We start from the raw sequence: 17,617 nt of genomic DNA, 5'->3' as shown, positions 1-17,617 counted from the left end.
CTATGCATAGATTCAGCTAATAATCATATTAACCATAACATTTTCCCAGGCCATGCTGTTGTAATTTAATACATACAGAATGTGGTTTGGCATTGTCTTGCTGGAATAACCAGGGATCCTTAAAAAGGATGGCAGCTTATGTAGCTCCAGAACCTGTGTGGTCCTGTTTGGTATGTGTGGCTCGGTGTGACTGTGCGTTAGTGGAGTGGGGATTCAGCCTGTGGAGGAACTGTCACACCTCATCATCATGCAGCATGCTGTTTTTTCTTTTTTTTTTGCAGCGCCACAGAGTTACTTGGTGCCCCGCCAAGATCAGGACAGCCCATTCCTTAAAACTGCCAATCGAGTCTGTGTGGCGCTTATTAAAAATTCAGCAGTTGGAAAATGGAAAACCTTGGTCTCTACTAGCGCCTCATAAATTAAATCTATTTCTTTGTCCCTCTGCATCCAATAGAGAGATGTGCAGAGCAACTGATTTAGCTCTTCATGCAGGGCTGGTCCAATGTGGTATAGGGCAGGGGGGGAAATTAAAACTTTCATGCGCACAATTTTATACACCTGAATTTTTTGTGTGTGCCACACCTTTATAAATTTGTCCTTACACCAAGTTTTAGTGTTGCGCACACTTTTATACATAAGGTCCTAAAAGTTTTTGTCTTATTTGATGTATATGCTGATATACAGTATGTAGGCCTGTCGCGATAAACGATAAATCAATTAATCGCATGATAAATTAAAACTATCGACGTCATTTTAATTATCGGCATTATCGTCTCTTCTGGCCTTTTTCTCTTTCTGTTGATGACACTGAATGAAAAAAGGCTCAACTCCGATGCTCTCCACTGACTCCTCCCTTCCTCATTTCCTTAGTGATTACACTAAGGAAAGCGCACACTAAACGATCTTAGAGCTGTCGGCCGATTGTCGGCCCATTTTCAAAACCTGACAGACCACACAGTAGCCGACAGAAATCCTATGTATAACTGTTCAATCGGGTTCGATCGTGCCGTGTGGTGTCCAACAATGGGCACAAAATAATGGCTACAAGTCCAGTGAACTAATTTTAAAACCAGGCATTAATCAATGCTTTACTACAATCTACCTGCAATGCATGTGGCTAGTGTCAGCGTAAAGTCCTGACTGAATGAAAATCATTAGAACCTATTTATGTCACGTTAACGAAGAACAGCTGAAAAGTTACCGGGTTTATCAACTGCGGTAGTAATTTCTCTCCAACTCCTCCTCTTGTCATTTCTATATTCTTTGCACGAAATGATGAATAAACATTAATGTTGTTTCCACATATCATCTCCAATGTCCGCTGGACTTCGGGTTGCGCCTTGTCAGCTGTTTGGGATTCCCCTCTGTAATTTCCCCTCAGAAACCGCGGAGGAGAATCCGCGCTTTCTGATTGGCTGCCTGTCACATTCAACAGGCTGCGTTAACTCTCTCAGTCGGGGAAAACCCCTGATTTAGATCGGAGCGGCAACGACGATCTACCATAACACACCACACACTACAGGATGATCGGTTACGAAATCGCAAGAAACAATCTTAGAGAACGCCCAATGATCTAAGATTGTCGTAAGGGGAAAATCAGGGCAAAAAATCATGTAGTGTGAACTATTGCATCAGGTAGTCGATGTGCCCATCTTCTCTATTTAAATGTAATTATTACTGAAGGGCAACATAATATACAGACTTCATAATCTGCACTCTTTTGGTTGAATGCAGTATTTATTTCCACTTTGGCTTTATGTTGTTTAGTTTCTTTTCAAGTACATTTTTTGTTAATGGAGACTGAGAATCCATTTTATTTTTGTTTTTGGTTGTTTTGTTTATTTTGTTTATCAGTTCAAGTGTTTAGTGTTCTTTTGAAAATAAAGTGTATCTATCTTTGGCGAGAAATCACATGCATTATTATGTCATTTCCATTAAATCAGTGTAAAAAGGTCTTCAAACAATATTATCGTTTATCACAAAATTTTTGAGGCAATTAATCGCTCAGCAAAATCTTTTATCGTGACAGGCCTAGACATATATATCTGACTATGATTAAGTCAGTGCCTCACCAGCTATGAACCTCACCACACGCCACTAATATATATATATATATATATATATATATATATATATATATACAGTATATACTGTATATATATATATATATATATATATATATATATATATATATATATATATATATATTTACTTTTTGCGTTGACACAATGCATATCAAATGCTTTGTCTACTTAAAGACAAGTAAAGTTGCTGTGCAGCCACACTGCGATCACAACAATTTGTCCCAAGAAGCTCAGGGAACCAAAACAGTTTCTGTGGCGCTCATTAAAAACTCAACAGACAGAAAAGAAGAGATTCTAAAGCCACATAGATTAAATCTACAATCAGCTGCAGAGATGCTCAGTGCAGCGGGTCTAGCTCATCATTTAGGGCTTTTCCAATGTTGAATTAGGCCTTGAGCCTAATTTGACTTAGGGGCCCCTCTTGATGTTAAGAACATCAGTACCACTAACAGTATTTCACCATGGATTTAGTGAAATCTGGGAGAGGAGCCTAGTTTAATTGGCAAAGTTTAAAAGCAGCCAGTGATAATTGTAGTTTACTAAGATGTATTTATGAACAGTTAAAACTCAAAGATTAAACTGAGAGCATCAGATTGTAACTACAATCTAACTATGAAGATTGTTCTCTGAACTTTTGCAAAGTAAATTTGCCAGCTTCTTAAAATCTTAAATTTAAATGTTAAACAATTTAATATCTTTTAATTTATCTATGCTGAAACCATTAAATCAAATTTAGCTTCATTAATATTCTCTAAGTTCATATAATTAACATATCCATCCATCCATCCATTTTTTGTACACCCTTGTCCCTAGTGGGGTCACAAGGTGAGGGGTGCTGGTTCCTATCTCCAGCGAACGTTTCGGACGAGAGGCAGGGTACACCCTGGACAGGTCGCCAGTCTGTCAACCTACTAGCATATAATTTAGTAATATTTTACGTTTCCTGTCAACTTAACATCTTTGGTAACACTTTCTTTGATGGGTTGTGAATAAGACTGTCATAACACTGTCATAAATATGACATAACACCTGTCATGAACATGAGTAAGTCTTCATGAATATTTATAACTGTTGTCATAAAGTGTCATTCGGTAAATTATGACACTTTTAATACAAAGTTGACATTATTCAAAATGTCTTTGTTATGACTTAACTTTAAAAATTGTGTAGCTTTATGTTATTAAAGCTAGAGTTTAATCAGTAATACTTTTATAACAAATTTATGTCAGATCATAATTTCTTGATTAATGTCAAGTTGTCATAACAAAGACATTTTGAATAATGTCAACTTTGTGTTAAAGTTGACATAGGGTTAACTCGGTAAGTCATTTGGTCATGATTTACCGAATGACACTTTATGACAACAGTTATTCATGAAGACTTACTCATGTTCATAACAGGTGTTATGTCATGTTCATGACAGTGTTATGACAGTCTTATTCACAACCCGTCAAATAAAGTTTTACCACATCTTTTAATACAAAACCCCGGAGGACTGCCTCGGTGCCCTGACCACCAGGCTTAGCAAGTTTTCTGGAGGAAACCCAGCTATTGCATTCAGTTTGGAAGGTTTTACAAAATATTCCCAAAGGAAAGCTAAAAACAAAGGCAAGTCTGTCATGAGGTGCGGTGTGAGGTGGAGGTGAGGCAGATGCTTGTAGACCCAGGTAAGATGAGTAATGAAGGTTTAAATTTAAAATAATCCAGAATACACAGTCCAAACACCTGGCAGCACGGCTGAGCGGAAGCCAAGGCTCAACGCCGGTAGCAACAGGTAATTGAAGGACAGGAAGACAGACTGGTGCATACGACAGAGACTAGACGCCAAATGAGACGAGGACCCGACAGAGACACAGGTGACACTAAATACACAGGAGGTAATCAGGGAATGAGACACACCTCGGAACTAATCAAGGGGAGGCAGGACAACATGGAGACTCAGACACAGAGAACCCGAAATAAATACACAGAAAAACACAGATCACAACACAGTCAATAATTAGCGCTCTCTTGAAATTACTGAAATATGCATACCATATATTGCTCAGCCACTGGGGATTTTAAAAAGGTGAAAGTACAAATTGAATTTGAATTGTTCTTATATAGCAACATTTTGGTCTTTTTATTTAGGTCTCTGCTTTCAACCGTCCATAATTTGTGGATTTTATGCTATTTCTTCATATTTCTTTGATGTATTTTGCTAAAGTTATGTGTCTGACTTGTAAAGTACTTAAGTAAAACAGAGTTGTTTTAAACAAAATGTACTAGCAAAGTTGGTATTAATCTTGATAGAGATGTTTATTTCTGTTAATTTTTATTATGTAGAAACACCAAATTAAGTCTCAGGAAACCTTACAGAGGACCATTAAGATATTAAAGAAAATGCACAGTTTTCTTTAAATTGTGCATTTTTATCTTATGTTATTCACATAAGGTGAATAACTGTTCTTCTCATCTTAATTTTTTTAATTTGATCTCTTAAATTAGACACAAAATCCCCATTGGCCTCCATGCCAACCTGTCTGAGGGCACCCCTGTGTATCAGCACCTCCAGCAGATTTCCACACTGGTTAACCCTCAAGGCTTCTTCCATGGAAAGATGGGTTTTCGCCAGGCCTTGGAGAAAGGCCAGCTCAGCATGAACCAGGTACAAATGAAAAGGCCTAATTTTTTGTTTTATTATTTGACATTTTATTTATTTTATTATTTATTCTTTGCACTGAAATATTGGTTCTCTTGCCCTCAGAAATTAGTGCTTGGATGGGATTATACATTTGATCTTAAAGAGTACTGCAAATAGAATAGAAAATTTATTTATTTGTTGTTCCATGGGGAAATTGAGCTTTGCATGATTGACTTGATTAAGTCAGATCTGCATATGGTATCACGGGTCCTGCTTCTCTTTGTTTTTAGCTGTTTCACAAATCATTGGGCTTTTTGAGGCACAGCGGCTTCATGAAGTGCACGGTGTTCATGCCTGCGGTAAACAATAGGAACATATTTTCCATATATAAGTAATTAAAAAAAACAAACAATTGCATATCTAAAAGTAAGAAAACAAAGAGAAAACCCAGAAGTGTAGGAGGTTTTACAATGGTATTTTAATTTTCAGGTTTTTAAATTGAACAACTCTCAAGACCTTGGACTTGACACAGCAGATTTTTATGTTTGCTTATGACTTGTTGATGCTTATAGTTTTTAAAAAGGTGTGAAAGGAATTAAGGTAGCAACATTATTATTTCGAGAGGGGGTCTGGATGCCTGAATACCTTTTTCAGGAATACTCTACTATTATAAAGACAGTCACAAAGTCGGCCTTCTATCCCCTGAAGAACATTTCCAGGATTAAAGGACTAATGTCTCAGCCAGATCTAGAGAAACTCATCCATGCGTTTATCTTCAGTCGTATTGATTATTGCAACAGCGTCTTCACAGGTCTGTCCAACAAATCAATCCTTCAGCTGCGGCTGATCCAGAATGCTGCTGCTCGCATTCTGACTAAAACCAGGAAGGTAGAGCACATAACACCAGTTTTAAAGTCCCTCCACTGGCTCCCTGTAGCTCAAAGAATAGACTTTAAAATACTGTTGTTAGTTTATAAATCACTGAACCTCTTGGCACCACAATATATTAAAGACCTGCTGTTGTTGTATCAACCTTCCAGACTTCTCAGGTCTTCTGGTTCTGGTCTGCTCTGCATCCAGAACCAGAACCACAAGAGGAGAAGCAGCTTTCAGCATCTATTCACCACAAATTTGGAACAAACTTCCAGAAAACTGTAAAACAGCTGAAACACTGACTTCTCAACTATTAAATCTCAACTAAAAACCCTCCTGTTTAGGATTGTATTTGAAATGTAATCAATTACAAATTTAATGATGGAACTTGACTTAATGTCATGTTTTGATTGTTGATTCTATGTTGAAATTGCACAAAAATCCGTGAGGGACGGCGGAGTCCCAGAGCGAAATTCCGTGAGAGGTGTATGGAGCCCCGTGCAGGAAGAAAAACAGCGAGTGACTGAGGGTCACTGCGCGTAACACAAACCCTGTAAATTCTAGACACTAACAGGTACCATAGAATTGCACAAAAAATCCGTGAGGGACGGCGGAGTCTCTGCTCGAAATTCCGTGAAAGAGGTGTACAGAGCCTGGTGCCAGAAGCCCATTAAAATGCTGTCTACATCGTTTTAAACTGTGGGATTGTGAGCGTGAGTGGGAATAAAAATAGCAATAGGTATTTTGTTCCATGGAAATTATGAATGTTATTAAAAACCTCAAAAACAACAAATCCCCGGGGACAGATGGACTGCCAGGGGAATTCTACAAAACATTTAGGGAAGAACTAATGCCAGTATTATGTAAGGTATTCAACTATGCACTAACGGAGGGGGGCCCCCCTAAATTATGGTCTGAAGCCATTATATCGGTAATCTATACAGAAGGTAAAGACCCAACTGTGTGTGAAGGCTATAGACCCGTGAGCTTATTATGCAACGATTTAAAAATACCAACAAGTATAATGGCAAAACGAATGGAAAAATTTAAAGCTAAATTGATTAAACCAGACCAAACGGGATTTATTCCGGGGAGGCAGGGAGCAAACAATATTAGAAGAATATTAAATGTAATGTCATATACAAAATTTAAATCACAATCCTCCCTTTTAATTAGTTTAGATGCCCAAAAGACTTTTGACAGGGTAAAATGGAGTTTTCTATACCAGACATTATTGAGATTTGGATTTTCACAGCAATTTGTTAAATGGGTGAAAGTAATCTATAAAAATCCAAAATCCCGAACTCGAATTAATGGGTACTGTTCAGAATTTTTTGATCTCAACAGAGGAGTTAGACAGGGGGACTGTCTAAGCCCTCTACTATTCGCGGTTAATAAGAAGCAATAAGACAGAATAAACAAATCCAGGGAATAAGAGACGAGGGAGGGGTGGAACATAAAATATCACTGTTTGCCGACAATCTATTAGTACTCCTAACAGAACCACTCCGGTCAGTACCAGCTCTACTAGAAAGCCTTAAAGAATATGGAAATATCTCTGGGTATGCGAGTAACGAAAGTAAATCAGTAGCAATGATGGTATCAGGGGAATGCCCAACACAGCTAAAAGATAAAGTAAAGTTCAAATGGACTGATAAAGGATTTAGATACTTGGGTATAATTATCACACCTCGAACTTCACAATTATTCAAAGCAAATTATGAGAAGCTGAAGAAGGAAATTATAAAAGACCTAGAAAGATGGGAGATCCTACCATTGACCCTCGGGGGGAGGGTAGAAACAGTCAGAATGAATGTATTACCAAGACTACTGTTTGTATTCCAATCACTCCCAGTTACCATTCCTAACTCCTTTTTTAAAGAAATGGATAAAAGAATATCAAGGTTTGTATGGCAAAATAAAAAGGCAAGAATCAAATTTAAAATACTCCAGTCCTCAAAGAATAATGGAGGGTTAGGTTTACCGGAATTAAAGAACTATTATTGGGCTGCTCAACTGAGAGCCATAGCTCTATGGTTAGCAAAGGATCAAGAGACAGTATGGGTAGATATGGAGCAAAGAGCCTGCCCAAATCTGTCCCTAGAGTCACTGCCCTTTACAACAAGGAGGGTTCAAAGAAATCTCAAAATTGCTGGATTAAGGAAACGATTAACATTTGGTCAAGAATAAAAAAGAAATTAAATTTTCCTGACTCAATATCAAAAATTGTAAAAATAGCGAAGATTCCAGATTTTACCCCAGCTACTATGGATACAGGTTTTGAGAGATGGACAAAAGGGGGACTGGTATTTATAGCACAGCTTTTTAATGGATCAATAATGAAATCTTTTGAACAAATCCAAAGGGAATTTAATCTACAAAAACCAGATTTTTACAGATACTTGCAACTTAGACATTATCTCCAGAATCATAGTGAATGGCAAAAAATCTCAACAGATATGACCAAGACTGAAGAAATTTTATTATCAATAGCAAAAGGTGAATCAACAAAGGGCCTGATCTCAAAACTATACAAAAGCCTGCAATATGAATCCAGTGTTAATAATAAGGAAATTAAGGAGAAGTGGGAACTGGAGGCTAATATAATAATAACAGATGAAGAGTGGGAAGAAACATTTAGATCTGGACACAAATTAACTAACAGCCCGACATGGAGGGAATTTGACTGGAAGGTTAAGATGCGTTACTTTAACACCCCGGTTATCACATCTAATTATGGTAAAACATCTCGGCTTTGTTGGAGAAATTGTGGAAAGGTTGGGGGATTTTACCCATATATTTTGGGACTGTCCGAAGGTGCTCGAGTTTTGGAAGGAGGTGCAAACAGATATAAAAAATATTTTAGGTATCTATTTGGATTTGGATACATCTGTTTATATTTTAGGAATAATTACCTCGGACATGATCGACAAAAACAATAAATACTTGATCAGAATTTTGCTTATGATTGCGAAGAAATGTATAACATATGCTTGGTTGAGGCCACGGCCTCCCAATATTACAGAGTGGAGAGATAGAATTAGAAAAGTCTACACCATGGAAAAAACAACCTCAAAACTACAACTCAAGATGGAGACCTTTGAAACAAAAGGGAGACCTATAACTAATTTCATATTGTAACCTTGACACCTCTATTTGTTTGTGTACCGTTCAAATTTATTTTGTATTATTATCTTTGTGTACTTTTATTGCTTTAGTTTGTATTCTCATTATGTCTACTGGTGTCCCTATCACTGTAATTATTGTAATGTATATATCCATGGATGTTGATGACTATAAGTGTCTCTTAATGGGTCTGATGTCTATCTGAAGGAAATGTATCTCTGTTGGACTGTTTCCTCCATCAACATTCCCTGGAAGACTTTTGGCAGAGCTGGAATTGTACGACCAGTTTGCTTGGTGTGGGTGAAATGTCTGGAATAATCTGTGTAAATAAGATGTGAATTGTGAGTTGTGACAGGGGCGGACATGTGCATGTGTTGATATAAAACAGTTTTTGAAAGTAAAAAGTAAAAAAAAAAAGAGCTGTTTGTAGAAAAGAATGTTGGTCCAATATTGAAGTTACAATTTACCTTTTTAATTTTTTCTTCTTAATTGTCTGTGCAGTAGTAATCACAAACACCCTATCCCACATACAAAAATAGCTTGGCCCATTAACACAACTTTGACACGTTTATGAGTTTATTAAGGTGCACTGGTAAAGTATGAAATGCTAGTGGAAGAGAGGAAAATATGCAGCTTCAGTCTGGTCACTTTGATATAAAAATTTGCTGTGACTGTCACTTGAGGAAAATCCTGCAAGACACATCGATAGCCCTGCAGGTTTGCTCTCCAATTCACCGTCACCTGTCACTAGTGGCCTCAGCTCTGATGGTGTTGATAAATTTAATTTATGTTAGAGATGTGTTGTAAATTATTACCAGTGAAAGTTACAATTAAAGCACACATAGGAAAACTGGAAAACAGTGATAGTTTGTTCATTTTTAAAAAAGTAAAACAAACACTAAAAAGTGTATGCAAGGCTACTCCATTAGGCAGTAGCCTTGTCATGAAAATGAGCATACAACTCAAGGTGCAGTTTCATGCAAATGTAATTGCTAAAAACTAGCTAATAAGTAGCCTCTGAAAGTAGCCTTATTCTTTATTAACTGACTGCATTGATGAAGCTTTGGAGTCTATGTTTTCATCTTAAAACTAATTTTTGTGACAAATAAAGTGGTTTAATTAGTTGCTGTTGCTGGTGGCCCAATGCATTGTGGGATACCTTACTGGCCAAACTCCACTGACCAGCACCTGAATAGGTGCTGGTCATAAAATTAGAATATTGTGAAAAAGTTGATTTATGTCAGCAATTCCATTCAAAAAGTGAAACTTGTATATTATATTCATTCATTACACACAGACTGATATATTTCAATTGTTTATTACTTTAATGTTGATGATTAAAACTGACAACTAATGAAAACCCCAAATTCAGTATCTCAGAAAATTAGAATGTTTTGGAAAGGTTTAATATTGAAGATACTAAACCTAAAGTTAATCAGCTAATTATCTCAAAACACTCAAAGGTCTTTAAAGAGGCTGGCTGTTCACAGAGCTCTGTGTCCAAAGACATTCACAGAGAGGTGAAAGAAAGGAAAAGATGTGGTAGGGAAAAAGTGTACAACTAGTCGGGATACCCACACCCTGAAGAGAATTGTGAAACAAAATCTATTTAAAAATGTGGGGAAGATTCACAAAGAGTGGACTGCAGCTGGAGTGCTATAAGAACCACCACACACAGACATGCAAGACATGGATTTCAGCTGTTGCATTCTTTGTGTCAAGCCACTCCTGAACAAGAGACGGCATCAGAAGTGTCTCACCTGAGCTGAAGAGAAAAAGGACTGGACAGCTGCTCAGTGGTCCAAAGTTATGTTCTTTGATGAAAATTTTGCATTTCCTTTAGAACTCAAGGTCCCAGAGTCTGGAGGAAGAGAGCAGAGGCACAGAATCCATGTTGCTTGAGGTCCATTCAAAGTTTCCCCAGTCAGTGACGGTTTGGGTGCCATGTCATCTGCTGGTGTTAGTCAGCTGTGTTTTCTGGGGCTCAAGGTCAACACAGCCACCTAACCCTACCCCTCCAGGAAGTTTTAGAGCATTTCATGCTTCCTGCTGCTGACCAGCTTTATGGAGATGGAAATGTCATTTTCCAACAGGACTTTGCATCCACACAGTGCCAAAGCTACCAGTTCCTGGTTTAAGGACCATGGCATCCCTGTTCTTAATTAGCCAGCAAACTTGTCTCAATAGAAAATCTATGGGATATTGTGAAGAGGAAGATGTGATACTCCAGACTGAAGAGCTGAAGGTCACTATCAGAGCAACCTGGGCTCACATAACACCTGAGCAGTGCCACAGACTGATGGACTCCATGCCACGCTGCATTGCTGCTGTAATTAAGACAAAAGGAGCCCCAACTAAGTACTGAGTGCTGTACATGCTCATACTTTTCATGTTCATATTTTTCATTTGGTCAACATTTATAACTATCTTTTTTTTATTGGTGTTAAGTAATATTAAAATTTTCAGAGATGCTAAATTTGGGGTTTTATTTGTCACTAGTAATCGTCGACATTAAACAAAAATAAGCATTTGAAATATATCAGTTTGTGTGTAATGAATGAATATAGTAATATACAGTACATATACTGTAATATGAAGAAGTGGAAGGTAACACAAAAAGAAGAAAACTCAAGTAAAGCACTTTGCACTTGGATGTAGTATTATGAAAGTAAAGTCAAAGTTTACAAAAGCCTCAGCTTATCGAAGTGCTTCACAACAAACACATCCGAAGTAGATAAATGATAAAATAGAAATAAAATTAAGTTTAGTAAAAATAAGACAATTATAAAATTGGCAAAGATACCAAAAGCTAATAATATTTATAAAAACCAAAGCAATACTTAATTTTAGCTGCAGCAATTTTCTTCCATCCTTTACCTTTTCTCTTTAACTACACTGTTAGACCTTTTATTGTAATTTTACAGTAACTTACTGGCAACACTGTTACCAGCAAGTTACTGTAATTACAATTCTACAGTACCTTTACTGTTATATTTCACAGTTAATTTTTACTTTGAGTGTGCTTTACAGTTATAACTGCTTTACTGTAATTGTATTTTATAGGAAAGCTGGTCTACTGTAAACTTGTTTCACAACATAATGTCAGAGTTTTACTGTAAATTAAAGTTTACATTTTTTTAATATAAGAATATTTTACCATAAACCGAAAAATTTCATAAAAGAACTTTTAGTCCAAGTACTGTGAATAACAGGTATTTATTTTCAGCAGATTTGTAGAAATAAAATCCATTTACATATTCGCAATGTCATAAAGAACAATGTCACAATACAATATAATGTGCTATAAAACAACAAAACCATAGAACACATTTCCTACATCAGAAGAACTTTTATTCCATTCGTCAAACAAAATCAGTGGGATCCATCTTGTGGAAGCTGAACTGTAAAGAATAAGACAGACAATGTGGGAGGTCATGAGATGGTCAGGAAGTTATCTACATTTTCAAATCGACAGGAAGGTTGACAAATTAAGCTGAAGTGACAATGTTCAAATGCATAAAATCTTTGTCATAAAGCAGCATTAAGTTGATAATTTGTTTAAAAAAAATCAATTGGACTGAAGTGATAATAGAAGCTGCATAAAGAATGAGCAGGACTGGCTTCACTTCAGGTTTTTGGATTGTTTATGGCAAAAGCAGTTAGTCAGTCTTCAGTAATTCAAAAGATTGCGTACTACAAATGTCCCCAAGGGGACGATGAAGTACAACAATCTTTTTAGTCATTTTGTTGGTGCTGACGGATTACTGCAAAGGTGTGCCTAATAAACTGAAAACTGCATGGTATAAAAATACACCACACTTAAACGACTACACACTTATACATTTCTGTGATTTATTAAGAGATGCAGCGACATCCACTTTTTACCACGGACACAGAAAAGATGCAGGCTACTCTAAAGGGCTATTGTGAAGGAATCACATGCCATTTATAAATAATCATTAAAATCATATTAAAAAGGCTAAAGTAAAGTCAGAGCATGCAAGATAGGAGGAAAAGACAACAAAATAATAAACATTTACATTTGGTAAAATACTTACCTAGTTGGAAGTCCTCCATTCAAATTCAGCGAGTCGTTGGAAGAAGGTGGTGATCTGGGAGTTGACACTGACTACTTTCCTCTTGACAAGACTTCCCGTCTTGCGGCTTGTACCGACTTTGGCTGTGCATTTGGTACCAACATCTGGATTGATCCTCACAAAGAATCTTTTAACAGAAATAAAATATATTAAATGTATTTTGTAATGAAGACGTACAATACAGCAATCAGCTATGATTCTTCATCATCAGTCAAACTGTCATTAAATTTAATTCATAAATGGCTTGGTGTAGAGTACTTGCCATTGTATCATCTCCAGTGTGGTGGATGCTGACTCCTGATACTCCAGATTGAAGACATAATATGACCCAAGAAAGACAGCAAGGACGCTGGCAAAGTCATGTAGTTGCTCAGGCTTGAAAAATACCTTCTCCTCCATACTGACCATCCACCGGGTTGCAAACATCAAGCTATTTCCTAAAATAGACAAACCCTTGTCAGGCTAACGCTAGTGAGTAAAAGTACAGACTACCATAACAATTACATACATTGCTACAAAAAAATTATAGTGATAGAAAATATTCCTCTTACCAAGCATGATTACCCTTGGTGTAGTGGGTAAGGTCATTTCCATTTCAACAGACATCTTGGTGGAAGATACCTTTAAAACATAAAAGGAAAACTCTCTTAAATATGAATTACTGGTAGTAATTTATATTTAAAGGGCCAGTTCACCCAGATTACAACAGGTTTTTGAGAACCTCATCCCGGAGACTAGACTAGACTTTACCCCTACATCCTGCTACCACTCTGAAACAGTGGATGTGAATGACAGTTTGTGGGGCTAAATGCATTTTTTAAAGCATTACATTCCACAAGTGTTCAGTCTTGACTTCTGCAATGGCGGTGACTCCTGTGCATGTGGGACCTGAATGCAGAAAATGTTCTGAAGGAAGCAGGACATTGCTCTATTCCACATACAAACCGATAATTAGCTGTGTGTTGATGTTTATTCACATGACTACAAAATTCCGTAAATTCTGAAGTAGAAATGCTGCAGAATTTACACCTGTACATAGTTGCACCTGTTAGTACTGACTTAACTTTAAATTTACAGGAGCATGGTTTAAACATGTGAACAGTCCTTATATGTAACCAGGGTTGGAAATTAACTTTTTTGTCCACCTGCCACTGTGGCTGAACAAACTCAAAAAATAACAGAAACCACTTTAATGTTTTTCACCTTTGTCCTCATTTACAGACTCTTATACACTATGTTGGAGATGTAATGGTACCTTAGCTGGCTAACCAGCTGTAGCAAGCTCAAAGTTATAGATTAGGTTAGCTGCTCCTCTACATTTCCAGACTATTTTGTGGCTTCAAATATGTTTGAAGAGCTGTCTTTTTACCTGTTGTCTTGTCTTTTGAAGAGCTGAAGCTATGTTAGCAGTCAGCAGGACAGAACTGAACAGCCACTTGGAGGGAAAAATCTTGGGAGTTAAAAAAAAAAGTTATCTGAAGAAAAGAAAAAAAAGAACAACGTTAGAATTCATCCTTGCTGACCTACGTAGCTAATCTGCAATTTTAACATTTGTAAGATCATGGTTTAGACAAATGAACAGTCATTAGATGTAAAAAAAAAAAAAAAAAGGTGGGGTGTGGGGGCGGGGGGGGGGGGATCAATCATCAGTTAAGGTTATATTGTTCGACAAAGGATGTAACAACAATGCTAACAGACACTCAGCACTGAGCTCATCTCAACCCAAAGCCGCCCGAGGAAGATTAAGCGGCAAAAGGTCAAGCTAAAACCTTCAACGGTAAAATTAGCACCTTAGCTAACGTTAATTCCGAACCAGCTCAAAGACTAACACCATCATATTTTCCTATCTTTCACCTCATTTACAGACACGTAACTTATAACGTTGCAATATGCCAGTTATATAAAACACCAGAGTTAGTAATGTAAAGGTAACGTTATGTTACCAGGCTAACCAGCACAAACGAGCTCATGCTATAATGCTAAGTTATAGCATTATAGCATGATGCTATAAGTTACGTTAACTCCATCTAAAATGTACATTTCCAGACTAGGTTTTGGCTTCAAACAGTTTTCTAAGAAGTGGTTTTTTACCTGTCTTGAAGAGCTGAAGCAGTGTGAGCCCACAGCACGGCGACAGGGCTGCACTTGCACTTGGAGAGAAAAAGCTTCGGAGTTTAAAACAAACGTCATCAGAAAAAAGTTGGAAGCGAAGCCACGCTTGATGACGCAGCTAGATAAACTGCATGTTAATGTTAGCTAGGATGTGAAAAAACCAAAATACATGCTCTCTTTCTGCCTAAAAATATGTTAACCACTAAAGGAGTAAAAATACAGAAACAGGGAACCACGATGAAGCAGCTATGATGACCGTTGGAAATCAAATATAATTCTTACTGTATATTATAAGTACAGTACCACTACTGTAATGTGTAAACAGTAAATTACTGCAACTTCAAAACATACAGTAAGTTACTGTAATACTATGTACTATACCCATAATGCAATGCAAATTACAGTAACTACTTGTAAAGATGTCTTATGGTAGTTTTACTGGGCATTTTGTGGTATTTAACTGTAGAAAATACAGCAAAGGCTAACAGTGTAGGGTTGAAGTACATTCCAAAACAGAAACAAGCACATTCATCAAAAAGGTCCTCTTTCTAAGTTAACTCAGCTCAAGCAGAGTGAGTTAGAGAGATTTTTCATCCACTTTTCCTAAGTCCAAGTAACTTACTAAAATTGAGTGTTGATAGCAATTTTAACTGATTTAAGACTACTTACTATTTTGAATTAAATACAGTGTTTGCATTTACAGTGCATAGGTGGGTTATGCCTTACCCCTGCACCACCACAGTACCACTATCTCCCACTTCACAGAATTACTAATTACATCAAATATTTGAAGTACATAATATATACAAAAATATATAATACTAGTTCTGGAAAAGAAAGAAAACTCAAGTAAAACATTTGTACTTGGATGTATGCAGTAAAAGATAGGGACTATAATTTGCTGGTTGAAATGTTCAAATCACTGTGGTGAGTCTGGTCAGGACTCCAAAGAAACATAGAGTGGGTTTAACTTGACCTTGCTATTTATTTCTTAATTTGACTTAACTGTGTGGTGCTACAACAGATAAATAATAATACTGTCATGATGGGTTAAAGGTTTCTAGCCCACATGCAGAACACAAGACAGGAGAGTAAGAATCAGTTTAAGTGATTTATTAAGGTACACAATTATCAGAGTGTGGGAAGGTGGTCTGGTCCAGGGAATCAACTGTAACAGGCAGCAGTGGTTCACTGCGAGGGGAAAAAGCAGACTGGTGAGTTCAGGGGTCGTGGGAATATGGAGAACTCAGATGAAACACAGGTTGTTCTTACTTGGTGGTGGTTGGATCTGAATCTTGGAGGGTAACTGAGTATGTCCAGGGTCTCGGTCTCTTAGTGGGTCCAGGAACAAACGGGGGAGTGCGGCGGAGAACGGACAGGTAGGCTCGGGTGCAACGGAGACACAGCGGAGTGGTTCGACCGCCAGCCGTGGGGTCCAGGAGATACTTGCAAAACAACGGAGAGGTGAGTCTGGGAACTCGGGCAACCAGTGGGTATCTTCCACGGCGTCACGAGGGAGGTTCTGAAACCAGGAAAGCTGCCAGGCTCTGGTCCACGGGTCCAGAGTGTCAAAGGGATCACCTGAAGGCAACAGAGGAACACAAAGAGAATCACTAGAAGGCTCAAGGCAACGAGGAACACAGAGACAGGGCTCAAGGGGGCTCAGAGGTACCGTGACTGGCAAACACTCAGGCGACGCTGGACTGGCGGTCAACTCCTTAAGTATGCTCCGCTGATGAGGGTAATTGATGACAGCTGTGGCTGATGACACCACCGCACTCCAACCGGAACTTGTCGCCATCTGGTGGTAAGAGGCGGACAGGAAAACCCCACCAAGAGAACCAGAGAACCCCGGAACATAACAGTACCCCCCCCCTCAACGGTCGCCACCTGGCGGCCTAGAAGAGCTGGACGGCAACGAGGAGCGATAGTCGGAGATGAGGGAACGATCTAAGATGAACGACCCAGGGATCCAGGAACGCTCCTCCGGACCGTAGCCCTCCCAATCGACGAGGTACTGCCAGCCGCGACCTCGCCGACGGGAGTCCACGATCCGGCGGACGGTGTAGGCAAGATGACCATCAATGTCACGGGGGGGTGGAGGGGGTTCGGCCGGAGGGCAGAGCGTACTGGTCTGGACGGGCTTAATCTGAGACACGTGGAAGGTGGGATGGACGCGGAGGGAGGCGGGCAGACGGAGACGAACAGCAGATGGACTGATTACAGCTTCGATGGGGAACGGACCAATATAGCGGGGAGAGAGTTTCTTGGAAATGGATTTGAGGGGGATGTCGCGTGAAGAGAGCCATACCTGTTGACCAGGGGTGTATAATGGTGCGGGCCTCCGCTTACGGTCAGCCTGACGCTTATTACGTTCTGCTGTTCGGTGGAGGTTATGGATGATGGTGTTCCAAATCTTATGGCAACGGCGAATGTGGTGACGGACGGACGTGACGGAAATATCCTCTTCCTCTGAGGGTAGCAGAGGGGGTTGATAACCAATGGATGCTTCAAACGGGGACATACCGGTAGCTGCTGAAACGTGGCTGTTGTGAGCGTACTCCACCCAAGGAAGGAATCGGGACCAGTCGGAGGGGTTGGTGGAGGTGAAGCAGCGGAGGGTGGTTTCAAGGTCCTGATTGAGCCGTTCAGTTTGACCGTTGGTCTGGGGATGAAAACCGGACGTGAGAGAAACAGATGCA

General features: G+C 38.7%; 2 protein-coding genes across 2 annotated transcripts in view; one reads left to right on the top strand and one right to left on the bottom strand.

The window, feature by feature from the left end:
- Positions 1-17,617, top strand: part of ydjc (YdjC chitooligosaccharide deacetylase homolog) — a 46,124-nt gene that overhangs the window by 2,210 nt on the left and 26,297 nt on the right. The window contains exon 3 of the mRNA XM_032578635.1: positions 4,572-4,731. Within this exon, the coding sequence (XP_032434526.1) occupies positions 4,572-4,731 (160 nt within the window). The remainder of the gene's footprint in view (positions 1-4,571; positions 4,732-17,617) is intronic.
- On the bottom strand, positions 15,840-17,222 carry LOC116729834 (uncharacterized). Its single transcript, XM_032578637.1, has 2 exons — positions 16,188-17,222; positions 15,840-16,106 (listed from the first exon to the last, which is right to left on the bottom strand). The coding sequence occupies exons 1-2, from the start codon at positions 16,714-16,716 to the stop codon at positions 15,976-15,978; spliced, it is 660 nt and encodes a 219-aa protein (XP_032434528.1). The 5' UTR covers positions 16,717-17,222; the 3' UTR covers positions 15,840-15,975.

Source organism: Xiphophorus hellerii, chromosome 12 (genome assembly GCF_003331165.1).
Source record: "Xiphophorus hellerii strain 12219 chromosome 12, Xiphophorus_hellerii-4.1, whole genome shotgun sequence".
NCBI classification, from domain to species: domain Eukaryota; kingdom Metazoa; phylum Chordata; class Actinopteri; order Cyprinodontiformes; family Poeciliidae; genus Xiphophorus; species Xiphophorus hellerii.
The sequence above is the reverse complement of the archived record's forward strand: the minus strand, read 5'-3'. Positions and strand labels throughout refer to the sequence as shown.